Source organism: the organism of the source record quoted next, unplaced genomic scaffold (genome assembly GCF_019419815.1).
Source record: "Pyrus x bretschneideri cultivar Hongxiangsu unplaced genomic scaffold, Pyrus_bretschneideri_v1 Contig17, whole genome shotgun sequence".
Taxonomy (NCBI): Eukaryota; Viridiplantae; Streptophyta; class Magnoliopsida; order Rosales; family Rosaceae; genus Pyrus; species Pyrus x bretschneideri.
The window spans coordinates 5,346,608-5,365,587 of record NW_025999468.1 but is presented as its reverse complement, the minus strand read 5'-3'; the positions used below and the strand labels follow the sequence as shown (position 1 = coordinate 5,365,587).

Genomic DNA, 18,980 nt, shown 5'->3' with positions numbered 1-18,980 from the left:
TCTCTCTCTCTCTCTCATGAAGTCGCTGATTGCATTAAAAAAAAGGTTCCCAGTTAATCAAGTATAGCCGGAAAGGGAAGCCAAAACTTTGTCCATTCAAAATTTCTACTATGAGTAATTTCCTTTACATTAGGATATTGGATTCATTTCATACTAATAAGTTTTTTATCTTACATCTTCTTCCAGCAGCGTATCTCCACGATCATTACTAGATATCTTAACCGCTTGAATGGCTTCATTTTTCGTATCTTTAACAGGATGAAACCACACTAATCTGGTTTAGGGATTTAGGGTTTTTGAGTTAGTTTTTGTGAAGGTCATTTTTTGATTTTAGGCACACTATAATCGATTACGGGCTTTGGGATCCTAAACACTTTGAAATGGTTTCCAGAAAAGACATCTTTCTAAAGGCGAGTAGTGACACTGTAAATTTCCTCAACCAATCTTCATTGGAATTTTCTCCGTCATCCTATATATTGCAGCATTAACACATTTGATAACAAATTTTCAGTTTCTGGCCACTTAAGATGGCAGGAAAATGGACACAATAAATTATCCATGGTCTTTATCATAGCTGAAAATTGGAAAGTGCCTGAAATTATTAGTTATTAAACTCTTCCTTTTTGTTTGAAATGCAGGTGGTGTTGGACAAATGGGATAAAAGAAATGGTTGTTGACTGGAAAGTTATCTGAAAATAATGGAAAGAAAATTTTCTGCATCGTTATTCTTTAATTGTATGATAATGTTTTCAATGTTTTAGATTACATTGATTTGTATTATTTTAAAGAATATATAAAGATTAGTTTATAGGTGTATGCACTTAATATTGGATATATGGTATTTTTCAGGTTATTTGACATACAATTGCATATAATCTCAATTTTCTCCTGCAGATTTTATCTGAGCTTCGGAATCGTTGAAAAATTTGTCTAAATAGTAAATTAATTGAAATGGTTATTAGTAATAAATGAGGTGTTTACTATGTTTTTTTGGTGTGTACAGAGCCAATGGTATGTTGCTAACGAAGGCAAAAACAAGATGCAGTTTGCTGCATATAGAAAACGGAGGTTAGTTTGATTCCAACTCCTTTTTTCAGTTTATTTGAATAGAAATTGGTAAGTTCGAGTCCAATTTGATTATTTCTTGCTTTTCTGCTGCCTGTCTGCTCTCCCCCTTTCTTGCTGCCGTCCATTGCTATTTAAAAAAAAAAAAAAAAAAAAAACCATTTGCCAAACCCACCAAAGCCACAAGAAAAGATAAGTAGAATTTTATATTCTCTGCCCACTTTTATTCATGATTGCTGTCGGCTTCCATTTTTTAGAAAGGAAAAGTCCCGCTCTTCTTGGACAGTACCATCTTTCTCAAAAAATGGATTCGGAAAGACATCTGACAGAATTTATTTTGAGTCTAAATTATTAAATTAGGAGAGCTAAGAAGATATTAATAACTCTGATTTTCTCTTTTGGCTACCATCTTGCTATCCATTTCTCTTTTTCCTCCTGCTCTGCTACTTTTTCAGTGTTACAACCTCTATGCAAAAAACACTGTTTTGCATGTTTTTGTTCATGCTTCTATTCTTTGTTGTCATTGTGGTGACTCTGAATGGAATTCTCAGTTATCTATTCCTCTACAATACATGATACATCTTATTTTTGTTCATTGACAAATGATGCCACATGCTTGAGATTTTTATGCCATCACTCTGTTGGTTCTTTTGTGATTGTTATTATTTGTTTTAAAATGCGTATGCTGTGTGTGCACAGATTAGAGCAGAGATCTATGATTTAAATTCAAAATAATCCTCACATCAAACTTAGTTAAGTTCAATGTTGTTTTTTGAAACTTTGTATGGTGTTACCAATAACGTTAAGTTTAAATCATTTTATCATAACATTATGTATTTAAATTTAACTAATAATGTTAAGTAATAAAACGACGTAACAAAACAACATTCATTAAGACACGCCAAAAACAAGAATCTTCATTAACGTTATTAATAAACCAATCAATATTCATAATTTTTTGCATGTAAGTGTACTAATATCGATCCAAAGCCGCATGGCCTACCTGTGTGGTCAAATCTTTTGATATAACAATCACTCGACGTTTTCAATGTACATAGCATTAATCTTTAGTACATTAATTCAAATAAAATTGTGGCTCAAGGGAACAGTTAATGATCCACATGGCATCAAAATATCTTACTCAATTGTATATTACACATGTGTATTGCATTATGTGTGTGCGAATACCTTTTTTCACCGTCAATCTATATTAGTTTTGAATTCTGAGTTGATTTAACTAACGGTTTCCAAAAAAGGTTGGTTCTTGAATATTTTCATTTATGCTTTTTCAGTTCTTTGAATGGACTTCCTATAATCCAAAATGAGCTATTGAACAACTCTTTTGCTACATTGTGTTTGCAAATCAATATTTAGGCTAATAATTGAAGGATGATTCTTTTTTGTTGAAAAATGTAATCTGGATTCTTAAACTGTGGCGGTTAATGTGGTTTTTAGGTGAATTTTTCGGGTGGGGGAGAAGGGGTGGGTGGGAGCTTTAAATTGTTATTCTCAATTGGTATATAAATATGTGCAAATCATGGATATCATGGAAGAATTCAAATGTTTTTTCTGCATTAGGTTGGAGAGCATGATCATTTTCTGTTTACACATCACAAAGTTTGTTTTGAGTACTTCTCACGCCATTAAGGCACAAATGTTCTTCCTGCATTAGTTAATGTTTTTTATATCAAAATTTAATATATGTATTAAAGTAATTGTGATTGAAGTTTGTTTATGTCTGCTTTCCAAGATTTATTTTTTGTTTACATGTCATACTCCGTTTATGAATGGTTTTTGATTAACTGAAAGAATGCTTTTCATTCTTGGTTTTCAAGACTTTATCTACCGTTTACAAGTCAACCCCATAATACCAAAGTACAAGAGAAGCAAAGATTTGAGGTGATTTTTGCTCTAACTTATTTAGATTTTATATTCTGGGTTAATTATCAGCCGGATTCTGTTGCTAGATTTAGAATTGTAATTTGGTACCACTGCTGCCACCTGCCGCTTCAGTTTTCACATCCAAATGCCACAAAATGCTAATTTTAAATTCTAGGTTATGGGTAAGCATTATTATTTGGAGGCACAAATTATTTTCAGCCGCTAAACCAAGTTCTAAATCTTTTTTTGTGTAGTTTACAGTAGGCTATCCAAGCCCTATTTTAAATGTATGATTGGTTTGCGTGAAATGAATGAAAAAGAGAGTCAGAATACCCTGTGAGATGACTGATTCCAGAAACCATTTGAAATAAAACATATCAAAAGTGTTGAACGGAGAGCTAAAAGATTATTTGGATGGAAAACAGATTTCACTTTGTTTTCTTTACTCAAAGTGCTTTTATTTAATCCATTTCTGTTTCGGTTGCGTAGTTCGTGGTTCGCAGGGACTAAGAATTGTTTCCTAAGAAATCTATTGAGCTAAGTTCTTTTGGTGGGAAATTAGGGTTGCTGATGTTAGCAATGGATTGAGTCTTTCTGTTTGGTATGATTATATCTCTGAACAAGCATTAATAAATAGAATGATTTTGATCAATAATTTTATTCGGTCAAGATTCAAACTCCCATTGTAGAGCAAACTATAACTCAAACTCCCATTGCAGAACAAACTAGAAGTCAAACTCCCATTCCAGATCAAACTATGAGTCACACCCCCATTTCAGAGCAAACTGGGAACGAGGAGAAGCAATAGGGCATGGCTATTTCCGGGGCATAGGTCGTTTTGAGATTCTAGTGTAATTAGGTTTGAACATTCTACTCCTCTGCTTCTTGATTTATATATATATCTCGAATTTCTCTCAATTGCTAATGGATTTATGTTCTTGGAAAATTTCAGAAAGTCGGGTCGTGTGAGGAAGAAGCTGGTTTGTTGCCATTTTTAGGTATATAATTATGTGCCCTGATAGCATATTCAAAGCCTATTTAGTTATATGGGTTTTTTTATTTATCTTTCTAAAGCTTTTGTGCCTGGATTTTAAATATGTGATTGATAATTATGTAGCACGATAATTGTCAAGCATTTGATCGTTATTCATGAATACAAAATCTTCATTCACAAATCACAAGTATATGATGAGCTATTTAGAAATTCAGCATTTCCGTCATCCAATTCAATAGCATTGGGGATACTATGCTAGAATTCTATTACAGCTCCAGTTAAGAGATGTGAAGCATGAAGAATATCTCTTTAGGAAGTGTTAGCTAATCCGGTTAATTGGTCAACGAAATTAGCCATTTCTGTCATCTAGATTGGATAAGCTAGGAAGAATGTTAGAATGATTGGTCATATTCGTTAGCCCTACGTTTTTTTATTGCATAATGATGGAATTGACACGTCATTTAGTCATAGTAATTGATGTAATAAGTACGTATCAACTGCCGCATTCACTCATCTATTCTTCTCTTCATTTAGGTAAAATGTATCTTATTCGTGCAGTTCAAGGTGATGCATTCAAGTCCCGCAGCAACGTGCGGGCACATTTTCTAGTGCAGAACTAAACCGTAAAAAACTGAACCGAATCAAAATTGGTTGGTTCGGTTTTGGTGGTTCAGATAGGTATATATGCGCTGGTATAGATCAGCTGACCAAGTTTGGATTTAGACCTTGGATTGTATGCAGGTCTTCCCTACTAGAATAAAATGTCTGTTGTTGGATTGAATTAAATGTAGCCAGTAAGTCAGAAAATGGTTTAAAATGTTTGCCTTCTTGTTCTATTGGTTTCAGATTCATTTAAAATAAATAAATTTCAAATAAAAGCAATTGAACCGAACTCATATCAAACTAGAAAAAGCCAATCAAAATTAACCAAACCAAATAAATATCGGAAAAAAAAAGAAAACCTAACTGAACAAAATAGTAATTTCAATTTGGTTTTCGATTTTGACAAAAAAAAGGAAATCGATTGGAACCGAACCCACCCTTAGTATACATGGGCCGAATGAACTGCAGTTAAAATGTTATTAACATATGTGAAAATATAAACTATGCTTATCCCTATATAAAGTACAACCAATTGATCCTAGTTGTTCCTATTGTTCTTAAGATGTAGAAGCCATTTGACCGCACTTTTCATCCACTGAGGATTAGAAACGATGGTACATTTTTTAAGCACGTGAAATACTTATTTAATGTATGATGTCATTATAACTATGTCTTAGTTGCAAGAGAGATTCTCTTATTTAAAAGGGAAATGAAACAAACGTACCCCTCCTTTTTTGTCAAACACCTTATCCCCCTAATCCTATCAATTTGAGAGGGATTATAGAAGTTCCCTTAATATACTATACTGCATAATAATCAACAATCAAGGACAAAAATATGTATATAGAAATAAACTTGAATAATAAACAATAAATTGCAACAAAGTATATTAGCATAGTATGAATAAAAAGAAACTATGTTAAACGGATAAAATAGCATTGGAAAACTTGACTTTGCGGTCCTCGGAAAACTTGACTTCTAACAAGGTTCTCAGAATTCTTTGAAAGGATGAGTTCTTTTAAAACCCAAATTTGCTCTTCATAGTCCATCTTCCCAATCACTCCGTAAGAAGGATTAAGTATTATAAAGTGTGAGAAACTACTGATGATGAGCAACGTGGGATAGTGAGATAGAATGAGATTTCTACTCAAAAAATCCAACATACTACCCAACTTCTACTTTTGAAGTTTGATATCTATTTTTTTATATATTTTTTTCTTCAACATGCTGTGGATATAATGAGGTTTCTATTCCAAACCAATCATAGACACCAAACCATGCATATGTAATTTTATTTATTTAAAAAAAAACCTAGCCTAATTTAAAAGCCTTTTTCACATGTAAGTTGCCGATGACCAAACACTTTAAAAGTGAAGAGTAATGCTAGAAAAACTAATTTGTAGACAAATAATGTGTTACTAATAAGAATAATAAATAATGTGTTACTAATAAGAATAAATACATTTATCAATGACTTAAGTCAAAATTCAATTATCAACTTTCATATTGCTTAGTTTATGAAATTTAGCCTACAAACCTTACTCATTTAAAAAAGAACAACTTATTCAAACTACTCTTATATTTGTCTAGACGTGATCTAGGTCAATGATGTCGAATCAACTTTTATAAGCCAATTTTATTACGGCATAAATGTTGTGACTATATGAAAAAGACCCCAAATTATATAGGATTACGGTTTTTGGTGTATAACTCCCCACGTGATTACAAACTTCACCAAAACCATCCATCATTGGTCTAGATAAACATTCTGCCATATCTATCCAACCACCAAAGCCAAGTGTTACCCTTTAATAATTTTCTTTAGGGTAAAAAACTGTTTACTATCCTCATATTTTGTGGTTTTCAACATTTAGTACATCAAGTTTTTTTCGTCTCGAAGTCATATTTAAAGTGTAAATTTTGGGATAGTCTCATACATCCGTTAGTCAAACTGTTAAGTCTTCCGTTACCTAATGACATGACACCAATGTAGACAATAATTGAGCGCTACGTGTCAATAAGATCCACGTGGATATTAAAAAAAAAATTAAAAAGAAAAAAGTTATCCTCCACCCTTCGCAGTGGACGAGCTGCTCCCTCTCCAACTCTCCGACCCACCTCTTCAGACGCCCCCATTCCTCCCTCTCCAACTTCCAGACCCACCTCTTCCTTTCCTCCACCCTCTTCACCTCCACTCCCTTCTCTCTCCCCAGATCAATCTCCAAGTCCTCGAAACGGGAAAATGGAATCGGAGCAGTTAATCTCGGGGACGGGTCCTGCTACCTCCAAATGCGATTGGAGTTGGCAATGCCGCCCTCTTCCTTTCTCTGCAGTCTGTCGTCCTTCAAGCCCGCTCAGATTTTCGAGGAGTTGCCGAGCGCCACTATTGTCTCGGTCTCCCGTCCCAACGCCGGCAATACCAGCCCCTCACCACCACCTCCTAACCCGACCCATCTCCCTCCACTAATCCTTCCATACATGACCCGGATCCCAACTAGATTCCCAATTCGAATTCTCCATCCACAAATCTTTCGAACCTTCCTCCACCTACTTTGAGGACTGGGACGAAGGCGAGATCGAAGGCCCCTCAAGGACCCATCAAGTTCGACGACCTGCAATTCCAGATTTTTAATTTTTTAGACCAGATTGAGGTCAGGGTTAGGAATCAGAGGGATGGGTGGGAGAGCTCCGTGTGGACTACAGAGGAGAGAATGGAGGGAGAAGGAGGGGAATGGGTGGGTGTGCCGGGGGGGGGGGGGGGTGGGGATGGATGGGTGCGCGGAAGAGAAGGGAGGGAGAATGAGGGAGGGGGTTGGGAGGGACAGAGGGGGTGAACGCCAGAATTTTTTTTTTTCTTTTTTTTTTTGTAAATTTTAAAATGTTAAATTTTAAATTTTTTTAATATCCATGTGGGATTCTTATTGACACGTGGCACCCGGTCATTGTCTACGTGGATGTCATGTCATCGGTTAATGGAAGACTTAACAGTTTGATTAACGGATGTATAAGACTGTCTCAAAATTTATATTTTATGTATGATTCTGGAATAAAAAAAACTGAATGTACTAAATGTTGAAAATCACGAAATATAAAAATAATAAACAATCTTTTGCCCTAAAAAAAATTATGAAAGGGTAACACTTGGCTTTGGTGGTTGGACAGATATGGCAGAATGTTTATCTAGACCAATGATGGAGGGTTTTGGTGACGTTTGCAATCACGTGGGGAGTTATACACCAAAAAAACGTAATCCTGAATAATTTGGGGTCTTTTTCATGTAAAGTCACAACATTTATGCCGTAATCAAATTGGCTTATAAAAGTTGGTTCCACATCATTGACCTAGATCACGTCCAGACAAATATAAGAGTAGTTTGAATAAGTTGTTCTTTTTTAAATGAGTACGGTTTGTAGGCTAAATTTTATAAATTAAACAATATGAAAGTTGATAATTGAATTTTAACTTAAGTCATTGATAAATATGTTTATTTTTATTAGTAACATATTATTTGTCTACAAATTAGTCTTCCTGGCATTACTTTTCACTTTGAAAGTATTTGGTCATCGGCAACTTACATGTGAAAAGGCTTTTAAATTAGGCTAGTTTTTTTTTTAATACGACACAGTAAAGAATACTCCAAAATTTTCGGCGTTAGATATTTGAATAAAATTAAAAATATTAAAATTTTAATGGTTAAAAATTCTGAAGTATCTGATGTTTTGAAAACAACATCGTAGAATTTTTGTATATAAATGATATGGTATTTAACGTGATATAATAATTATTAAAGACAATAATATAGGGATAAAAATTGTAATTTGGTAAAAGATATGGGAGTATACTTGCCATTTAAAAATTTCATTAAATAAGCACCGATTACTATATTGTGAAGGAAAAAACACTTTTTTTAGAAGCATGGTAGATCATGTTTTTGCTTTTTTTTATGCTTTTCTACTATTATTGATAATAGTGTTTTTTTTTTTTTTACTGAACACATTTAGTGTTCCAAATTTTTTTAATAAGCTACTTTTTTTATAAAAGCATCACAATTCCAAACCAGCCCTTAGTACTACAATATGGTGGTATTCCTCTTTTATTTGTAAGTGAGAGGTCTTAGGTTTGTGTCTCACCAACGGCAAATTTGAATTAAATTATTGATAGCTCATTATAAGACTAAGCTCATTCCCTCCCTTTAGGCCATCTCCAACCCTTAGTTAAAACCTAAAATTTTTAGCCCATAAAGTTTAGCTTTTAACCCAGAAACAACTTTTCTGTTCCAACCATTATGGCCTAAAATTTTAGCTCCAAATTATTAAAGAATGAATTTAGGCTAATTTTTTTTAAATTAACTTTATTTAAAAAAAATTATGTAAACTATCTTAAATTAATTTTATGAACATTTTAACTTAAAATATTTAAATTCAAATAAATATTGAAAAATCATAAAATTGACATATAAAACTCATGAATACTATGGAAGAATATGAAACACATGATAGAAAAATTTGGAAATGGGAAGAAATGGTTTTGGAAGATGATACAAAGAAAAATTGGCAGAATTGTAGGACAAAAGTGACTTTTGTGTGAATGTTTGAACAAATACATAAGTATTTATAGAGTTTTTGGGTGAATTTTGAGTTAAATAATTTTTTTTTAAAATTATTTTAGCCATTGGATTCAATAAATATATAAATATAAAACTAAAAAAAAAATTGAATGTGGACCGTTGGATCAACCAACAACCTATTTGATTGTGGCCACAAGATCACATAAAGAGCTGTTAGGCTCATCACTTCTATTAGACAACCAAAAGACAAGCCCGAGTGGGTGGGCTAGGAAAGCTGAGCAGGCCTAGTGTATATGGGCTTAGCGCGTACAGGCTGACGAGTCCAATTCACTCTCTTTAGTCCATTTTCACATGTGGGAGTCACCATTAGTTTTGGGCTAAATTTTGGCTGGTATTTGAGTTTTTTTTAAGTTCTAACACTTAACCCAATTTTAGCAGAAGGGTTGGAAAGAAATGGGGGAAGAATAGAAGAGAAATTTTAGGACCTACTCTAAGAGTTGAAGTTGATATGAAAGTAGATAATATCATCTGTTAAAAGAAAAGAAAAAATTAACTGGTGATGCGGGGTCTTCCATTCATTTGCAGCACAACCAAAAGCAAACGCAAAAACTAAGTGCAAGACCAAGATTAGGTCTGACAACGGATATGTCTGCTCAACCAGCACCTCCCACAATTCCTCTCCTTACTCCCTACAAACTGGGAAACTTCGATCTTTCTCACAGGTATTTTCTCTTTTTCTTCTAAATTTGTATATCGGGTTATTTTCTTGGTGGATGAATTTGCCATAGTATGGCACTCCTCTGCTTAAAGAAAGCCTAGCAGCGTTTGTGGAAATCCCCACTTGGCTAACAAGAAATAACTAAGAGCCGGTTCGATATCCCCCATATCGCTTTTAGTTTCGTATTTCACCTCTATCTCTAACTAGAACTAAAAACGAAATAGTAATCATACATGTCCTAATTTAGTTCGAGCGGTCATCGCTTTGTATAACAAGTTAACTGGTTGTTCATCAAATGAAGTTGTTTGTATGCATTTTGATCGTCGCAAAAACCTTCATATAGTCGCAAAAAGGCATCTTATAGTAAGTTGTTGAACTTGTGAATTGGCAATGTGTTGCAGTCTGCATTCATACTTCATGATTTCTGTCCTAAATTTCCAGGATTGTTTTAGCACCGCTGACTAGACAGAGATCGTACAACAATGTTCCTCAGCCACATGCCGTCTTATATTACTCGCAGAGAACGTCAAAAGGGGGTCTTCTCATAGCTGAAGCTGTCGAAGTTTCGGATACTGCTCGAGGGTGCGCAAACATATGATACATTTCGAGTAGTGCTATTGTCTGCTTTCTACATTAATATTTGCAACGTCTGATGGGATGACACTTTTGTTTCCTTAATATCTGATCTGAAGGTACGTGGATATGCCTGGTATTTGGACAAGGGAGCAAGTCGAAGCATGGAAACCAGTTGTTGACGCTGTTCACACTAAAGGCGGTATCTTCTTCTGTCAGATTTGGCATGCCGGCAGGGTTTCAAATAGCGGTGCGTTTCTCCCTGCACTTCACCTTCAATGATCCCACATATTGTGTTGTGTTCAGGTTGTGATTCTAACTCTCCTCTCTACTAACAGGTTTCCAGCCCAATGGGCAAGCTCCAATCTCTTGCACTGACAAGCCACTGACCCCCCAGCTACTGTCTAATGGTGTTGACGTTGCTGAATTCACGCCTCCAAGGCGATTAGAGACAAATGAAATTCCACAAATTGTGAATGATTTTAGACTTGCTGCACGGAATGCTATCGAAGCTGGTAATCAATCTTTTATTTAAACATGAAATGGTAAAATTTGCATAAACTTCAAATTGGATTAAGCTTAATCTGTTAAATGTAGTAAATTAAGGGAATACAAGAAGGTACTTGAAGAAATGCATGACGAAAATGCTTGTCTGATATGTATGTATAGGCTTTGACGGGGTTGAAATTCACGGGGCCAATGGCTACATTATTGATCAGTTTCTTAAAGACCAAGTGAACGATCGAACAGACCAATACGGTGGATCTCTAGAGAATCGTTGTCGATTTGCTCTGGAAATCGTTGAAGCTGTTGCTAATGAGATAGGAGCAGACAAAGTTGGACTTCGATTATCTCCATTTGCCGACTATATGGAGTCAGGGGATTCGAATCCTAACGCATTAGGCCTTTACATGGCGGAATCCTTGAACAAATACGGGATCCTGTACTGCCATGTGATTGAGCCAAGAATGATGACACCGGGAGATATAAGCGAAAGCTCCGATAGTCTTGCGCCAATGAGAGAAGCATTCAAGGGTGCCTTCATCGCTGCAGGTGGTTACGAAAGGGAAGATGGGAACAAGGCCATTGCTGAAGGCCGTGCAGATCTTATTGCTTATGGTCGTTGGTTCTTGGCTAATCCGGATTTGCCAAAGAGATTTGAGCTTAACGCTCCTCTAAACAAGTACAATCGAGATACGTTCTACACATCTGATCCGGTAATTGGTTACACTGATTATCCATTTCTTGAAACCACGGTTTAAGTATCCAATTAAATGTGGAAGCTTGAACACTTGTACTTTTATACCTGTATACCTGCACTGATGTTCTTAAATGTTTATCCTGTTGCATTGAACATTCTCAGTTGGTTAACTAGGTTTGGTGTATTATGACTCGGCAAAAATATACACGCTGTTTTATCAAGAACACGCAAAAATATACTTTAACAACAAAGTAAATTTAGAAACATGCATCAATCTCTTTAGACAAATCTAAATCCCACCCGATCTAAATCCCACCCGATTTTTTTCCTGCAATGTAACAGTAGCATTTGGTAATGTACATGGAATTTGTATATGTATACATATGCACTTACATTTTGAAACCTATTTACATTATAAACTAGTTTGACCCTTTGAACTATTATCTCAGTTAAAACTGACCCCTTGAATTATTTTTTTTGGTAAATTAACTCCTTGAACTATTTAAATTAGCCAATTAACTCCTCACCATCATATTCGATGAAATTTTATCCATTTTGCTGTTAAATATGGCACGTGATTGTGGATGCAAATTTCCGCCGTCTCTTTCTTTGACGAAAAATGCACATGCAAAATCATAAAACCTTTGATTATGGCCAAAGGTCTCACGTGCCCACGATGAATTTGGGGGAGCTTTAGCCAAAGAATCTCTAATGTTAAAGTTATAATTCTGAAAAGAATGTATTTAGGAGTTTGCGGGCTGCAAATGACTTAGTATTTTAGTGGGATAAGAGGGGTATTTATAAGAGAGTGGTCGGCCCTTAGGGTGAGGAGTGGTGGCCTTTTCTGGTGTATTTGGGTGATAATTGCAAAATATTATGCAAAATAATATCTTACAATTAACATGGCAAATATTCCTAATTTAAATAGAAAGTTTTGGGAGTTACCTTTTGAATAAAATCCGTAAGGGATTGATAAAGAGTAATGAGAGGAATGTGGAATAAATTTCATATTGATCACCTTTGACTCTTTCTTGATTGAGTCGTTATTGTTCGTTGCATGCACTTGGGAATCGCGGTGTACCTCAAGGTTAATCTTGTCTTTTTAACCCAAAAATCGACGTGTCATCTCCATATTTTTTGGATTATTTTTTGCTCCACAGTGATCAGCACATGATTCAATCTTGAGGGGTAAAGTGTGCTAGTATTTGACGGAAAAGTTAATGAAATTTCATCGAATTGTAAGAATTCTATGCGGACTCAACTAGTTATAGATAAAGGAGAAATAATATGTTGGTAATACAAATTAATAAGTGTTTGGATACGTAGAAAGCTACATCATATAATTGAGGGGTATACTTTCATTGTGCATTTGAAAGGAAGCACTAATCACAACCACCTCTACATGATAGGGATTTGAAGCAAAAAAAATAAATAAATAACCAACCCTCCATGATAGATGGGAGTTGGCTGCCATTGCTTCTATAAGTGCAAGAGTTCCCTGCTCACAGAGAAATACATTCAGCATTCTTGGCTCTATCACCATCTAAACATAAGGTCTCTTAGTGGTTAGAAGAAACTACTTGACATCCATGGCTTCTTCAGGTTTGAGACTAACGATCATTTGTAAATTTGAGACTAACGATGGATATATAAATATATACATATTGTGAATTGTGATTAGAGTTTCTGTTAATTTACTTAAATTCCAACATGAATTTGATAATGCGGGGTTAATTGACTGATTTCAAGTAGTTCAAAAAGTTAATTTACTAAAAAAATAATTTAAGAAGTCAGTTTCAACCAGAATAATAGTTCATGGGTTAAACGGACGGGTTGCTTATTTCAACAAAAGAGAATCAAAGAAGAAAAAGGCTAAAACCATGTTCAACACCTTCAGGAAATAGTACGTCAAAATCACTTATTACAGTTCATTCCGCAGTCTCTCCCGAGTTCCTGACGTATATTTCTTACCAACATTAATCGAAGACCATACCCTCTCTGCTGGTTTTGTTCCCGGGTCCTCCTGTACAACAAGTTCACGAGCACCTTATACTAATTAAAGTAGTTTCTGCATCAACCGAGGAGAACATAGCCTTCTACTTAAGGCAAGAAAAATTACGTTTACTGAGAAAACCCCGAACCGATAAAGCAAACTTGAAATGAAAACCCCTAACCAATAAAGCAAACTTGTAAATTTATTTTTCTCAAATAAGTTTGCGGCTTTGAATGGAGGAAGGTTAGCCAGTCATGAGGTGAGTCGGGCATGCTAGTACGAGGATACCAATATCAGTAGCCTGCATGAACTGGGCTCTAACAAAAAGTGTGGAATGTCTGTGCTGTTGTAACGGTGAAGGCACTTGGCTAGAGGTTGCCAGCTAATGTCGCAAGTCGAGCACCAATTTGGTCCTCAGATACAAGCTTAGCACTGTTGGAAGTGTGTGATATTTTCAGACATTTCACGTATTAAACTCATTTAGTTTAATCAAAAGGCAAATATTATTGTTTAAATCCGTCGTATTATATGTTATACGCCAAATAATAAGTCCACAGTTAGGAGAAAGTCTAAAAAGTATAATCAAAATTAGGAATTTGAGTTGCATGAGTGGCATGATCTATTTTGTGTTTAGGGTCAAGAATAGTAGGAGAAAAGAGAGAGAATGAGCCATCAACAAATTTCCACAGATCATGACTTACAAGAAAGAGCTTAAGCCGACGAAGCCGAAAAAGATAGTTGGAATCGGTTAATTTGAGGAAGTGAGCAATATTTGGGATTTATAGGCGAAGAGGACGACACAGACATGCAGAAGCTATTGTTTGAGGAATGATTGACTTTAATAAGGAAGACACAGACTACGATCTAGTGGTATTCCTCTTCGCATGTGAGTAAGGAGTCTTAGTGTAGATAATACATTTAGGATTTTGGAAATTATAGGAAAGTCTAAACTACATATACGATGTAGAAATTGTAATTCTCACTGCTACTAGTATGTAACTGTGTACAACATAGATAATTATAAAATTAGAATCTACAACTTATACACATTAAGGGGTAAAGCTTCTAGAATCATTCTTAAATTAACCTGTCTTGTCTAACGTAAAATCTAGCCAAAAGAGCTAAACAGTTGATATTCACGACTTTGGTTTTTACAGATATATAAACTTTTATGTTTATCCAATTTTGTGATAGAATGATTGTTGATAGGGCATGAACTTATAAGTAGCTGAGTTACTCTTTATATTTTCAATTAATTTTATGATGAAACTTCAACTTTCTTCATGATATCAAAGTCAAGTTGCCCTAACCCCACATATGAAGCCCAACGACCACAGTTCAAATGAAACTCCACGACACTTCATTTATGTTGTCCATATGCGAGAGGGCGTATTGAAATTTCACCACACGTGAGAGATGTTGAAATGTCCCACACTAACCAATGATAAAAGAAGAGTTTAAATATCCTAATCCCACTCCAACTAACGCCGATGCCTTTTGTGATAAAACCCCACACCTGACGGATTGTGCAGGTGGTAATTACCAAGTTGGGGACAATATCGGTATTGTTGGAGTGTGCTTTTAGTTCGCCTCTTTGATAATTCTACATGGTATCAGAGCCAGGGAATGGGTTCGTATTGTACTGCCATGTGATGGGTGGGTCCTCTTAGCCCCGCGCGATGATGGTGGGTTCCTTGGCCCCACGTGTAGGGTGAGTCTCCTTGACTCTACGTGGTTGTCGATGTGTGGATCTCTCACGTGTAATCCATTAATTGGGTCTCACGTGAGGAGGCATGTTGAAATGTCATACATCGACCGTATTAATGAGAAAAAAAGAGTTTAAATATTCTACTAACATCGAGATTTTTTGTGATAAAATCTCACACCTGATGGATTGTGCAGATGATAATTATCAAGTTGAGAACAATATAATGTTGTTGGAGTGGACCTTTAGCCCGGCTCTCTGATAATTCTACCAAAGAGCGTGGCATGTTAAAAATTCGCTACACATTATTTTCCCGCATCTTTCCATCTCTTTTCTCACCTTAGGCTCTAGCAGTTATAATATTTCAACTTGAAAATAACAGATCATAGAGCACGAGACGGACCGTACGTCCATGCGACTGTTTAAGGTTTCACCTGTATTCTTTTTCAAGCATTTCAAGTTAAGGCCGAAAATGATGATGGAATCTTGGCTTACTGGTTCATACGAATGGCACAAAGGTTTAGTTAATTGGAAAATTAAAAAGAAACTGCTTGTGCATAGTGGCATTTGTTTAGAGTCTTATACTTTCGAACTTTTGAAACCTAATAAGTGGCTAGGTGAGAGTGTTAGCAAAAGATTTCTGGAATCAAGCTTTACACTGCAAAAGAACAATATGCATCCACGCGGCGGCTATGTAAGCCACTTCATGCAGCCTATTTGATCGCAGATGTCAAAGAGAAATCTCTTTTGTATTGTATTGAACGTGAGGGATTTGACAGGATTATTCTTGGCTTCTAAGCTAAGATGAAGAAAAATAATAACAACTGAATTCTTTGAAATTAAAAAAGTTCTAGGGAGACAGTGGAGAAAGCTGACCTGACGTTTGGAGTGTTTTTTTTTTTTTTTCAAAAAAACTAAAGTTGATGGAAAAAGTAAAATGTTAAAGGGATTTTTACAATACCCCACATAATGAAATATTTCAATCTAACGATTAAAATACTCAGAACATAAAATATTTCAAGGCACTCTAATTTTTAAAGGATAATGCTATGTATTCACACACCGGTTTTTATTTTTCACACTCTTGTTAATTTGTGTTCATTCTCCATTGATCTACTTCACTTTATTTGATCTGATGATTACAATGAAGAGGCATGTGAGAGAAAAAAAAAAGTGTATGAAAGAAAAAAATTAATATTTGAATAGCAATCACTTTTTTAACTGTATAATAAGCTTGGAAGGCTTTAAACCATGCAATGGTTTGTCACAAAAACAAAGGCAAATGGGTGACGAGAAGGCCAAAGGGATGTGGAAAAAGAAGAGGCAAAAGCTAACAACCCAACATGGGCAGCTCATTGGATCATTAGAGAGATTGATGGGCATCACATGATAAAAAAAATAAAAAAATAAAAAAAATACAAAACAAAAGCTTACAAATTGCATGCTGACTAGACTTCAACCGTCCCACAAATACACTTTTCCTTCAGCTGAGAGACTGTTGAATGGTCATTGGTCACCGAGGATACCAAATCTAGTGCTGCAATGGCCATCCAATGAGCGTGACATGCTATATTTCACCTTTTTAATAGAGAGTGATTCTCGAATTTAGAGAATTGGATGATTTAGGATTTGACATGTTTGCAGAAGTTAGTGATTTAGAGTACAAATAAGTTCTTGGTTTACAAATCAACGAGATGAACAAGTAATTCTAATCTAACCCTAAAAGTTAACGGAATTCTTAGATGAATTCACCTAATTAGTGAACACACAAATTAATGTAGGAATAATCAGTTTTACTTTGGTAATTAAAGATCCAGCTTCCAAGTAACGTGATCCAATAAATGTAAGTAGCGAGAGATTTTATTAGTTTGCGTTTTACATATAAGTAGTAGAGAGCTTGCAGAGAGAAGTTTGATTTGTGCTGGATTCACATACTATATATTATAAGGTAATAACTAAATTAACCATTGATAAACAATGTGGGGTAATGTGATTAACTTTGTGAAATGGGGGGATTGAAATTCCGTTGGAGACAGAGAGCATGATAGAATAAAAAGAGATGATTATGTGTAAGGTTAAACTAATTAAATGATAAACAAAGCTAAGTGATTTGTGAAAGTAGGTGCGCATTATTCTTAATCATCGGTTGAAGATATAGATTGGAATCCACGTGAGGTTATATAAGGCACTAAGCTCTTGATATTTAGAGGCAAACCGTACGTCAGTTCTAAGTTCCGAGAGAGGAGGATTGCAACAACCTCGAAGCTAGTTCAAACTAGTGGGAGGTTGTCTGCAGAGGAAATTAAACAGCCACCAAATTTTTGTATCAGCCATATATATACTCATACATATATACAGTTCAACTTTTGATATATCGATTGCTCGATATGGCTCGCGGAAAGGTTCAGGTGAAGAGGATCGAGAACCCGGTGCACAGGCAAGTTACTTTCTGCAAGCGCCGAGCAGGGCTCCTGAAGAAGGCTAAGGAGCTGTCTGTGCTGTGTGATGCTGAGATTGGAGTTTTCATTTTCTCCTCCCAAGGAAAGCTCTTTGAACTAGCCACCAAAGGGTCTCAAGCTCTCTCTACCTTTTTCTGTACAATAATAATGTATCTGTATAATGTTTAGCAGATAGTTTCAAACGCCCTATAATTAAGTGGTGTGCATGTACTCTTACAAAAAATTAATAGAATTGGAACTAATATTGTATTAATTTTAAGAAATCTAGCTTTTAGATTAACTCTGATTGATATTGCTTTGTTTTTTATTATGGCAGAAGCATGCAAGGGCTTATTGAGAGGTACATGAAGATGAAGCCCACCCGAGCACCTCAGACAGAGCAAACCATGGAAACACAAACTCTGGTACAATACCTCTTGCTGTTTAATTTGTCGCTTCTTTTTCAATTTATGTCATTTATTTGTTTCATCACACTGAATAATTTCTCATATTTATTTTTATCAAAAAATAATTCTCATGTTATATACACATAGTTCTAAGGAAAACACACACACACGAAATTATTGTGCCATTCATTATTATTCCTAAAGCTAGTGCAGCATCAGATGCTGGTTATGAATGATTCTTACAAGATTACAAAAATTAATTAAATACACAACATACACGCTTAGCTAGAAAAATAAAAGAAAAACAAACAAACAAAATACCATATATACATGATAATGTTCCTCAAATCACAACTTCTTTTTGAAAGACCGAACAATGTCAGACACCTAATTGCAGGAATCTTGAATATACAAATAAATACAAACTAATATACACACATATATATGCGAGTACAGTAAACTCGAGTGTTAACTAGTATTTTAATACATAGCTAACCACTCATGTTCATGTATGCATGCATATATGACTTTACGTATGAATACATATTTCTAATTGGATAATGCTTGTGTTCCTTCGTGGGGAAACCTACTTGTTTCTTCACTTTTAATTAATATAAGTAGTAAAAACTTCATAATTGCAATTGTTCATACTCTTTACACTACAAGAATTGTAAGTATTAAAGGGAATTTTATTGGCATCTTAAACATTATTAGGGGCATTTATCATAGATTTTCGCCTCCAAAAAGGAGTGGCGAATAACATAATCGCCTCTAAAAGTGGCGTCACTAATACTATTTCCGCACTTAATCATGATTATTTCCGCTCCTACTGTTT

The 18,980-nt window shown here is 35.1% G+C and overlaps 2 protein-coding genes across 4 annotated transcripts in view; both read left to right on the top strand.

Moving 5' to 3' along the window:
- Positions 1–9,347: 9,347 nt before the first annotated feature.
- LOC103967564 (12-oxophytodienoate reductase 2) lies at positions 9,348–11,757 on the top strand. Its single transcript, XM_009380829.3, has 5 exons — positions 9,348–9,832; positions 10,270–10,410; positions 10,521–10,651; positions 10,740–10,916; positions 11,071–11,757. Exons 1-5 carry the CDS (start codon positions 9,756–9,758, stop codon positions 11,661–11,663), a joined length of 1,119 nt encoding a protein of 372 aa, XP_009379104.2. The 5' UTR covers positions 9,348–9,755; the 3' UTR covers positions 11,664–11,757.
- Positions 11,758–17,477: 5,720 nt separating this feature from the next.
- LOC103967552 (agamous-like MADS-box protein AGL12) overlaps positions 17,478–18,980 on the top strand; it is a 34,555-nt gene continuing 33,052 nt past the window's right edge. The window contains exons 1-2 of one of the 3 annotated variants that reach the window (XM_048581566.1): positions 17,478–17,869; positions 18,076–18,163. In XM_048581566.1, the coding sequence (XP_048437523.1) occupies positions 17,688–17,869; positions 18,076–18,163 (270 nt within the window). In that variant the 5' untranslated portion in view covers positions 17,478–17,687. The remainder of the gene's footprint in view (positions 17,870–18,075; positions 18,164–18,980) is intronic. The other 2 variants (XM_048581565.1, XM_048581564.1) reach the window with 2 other exon arrangements.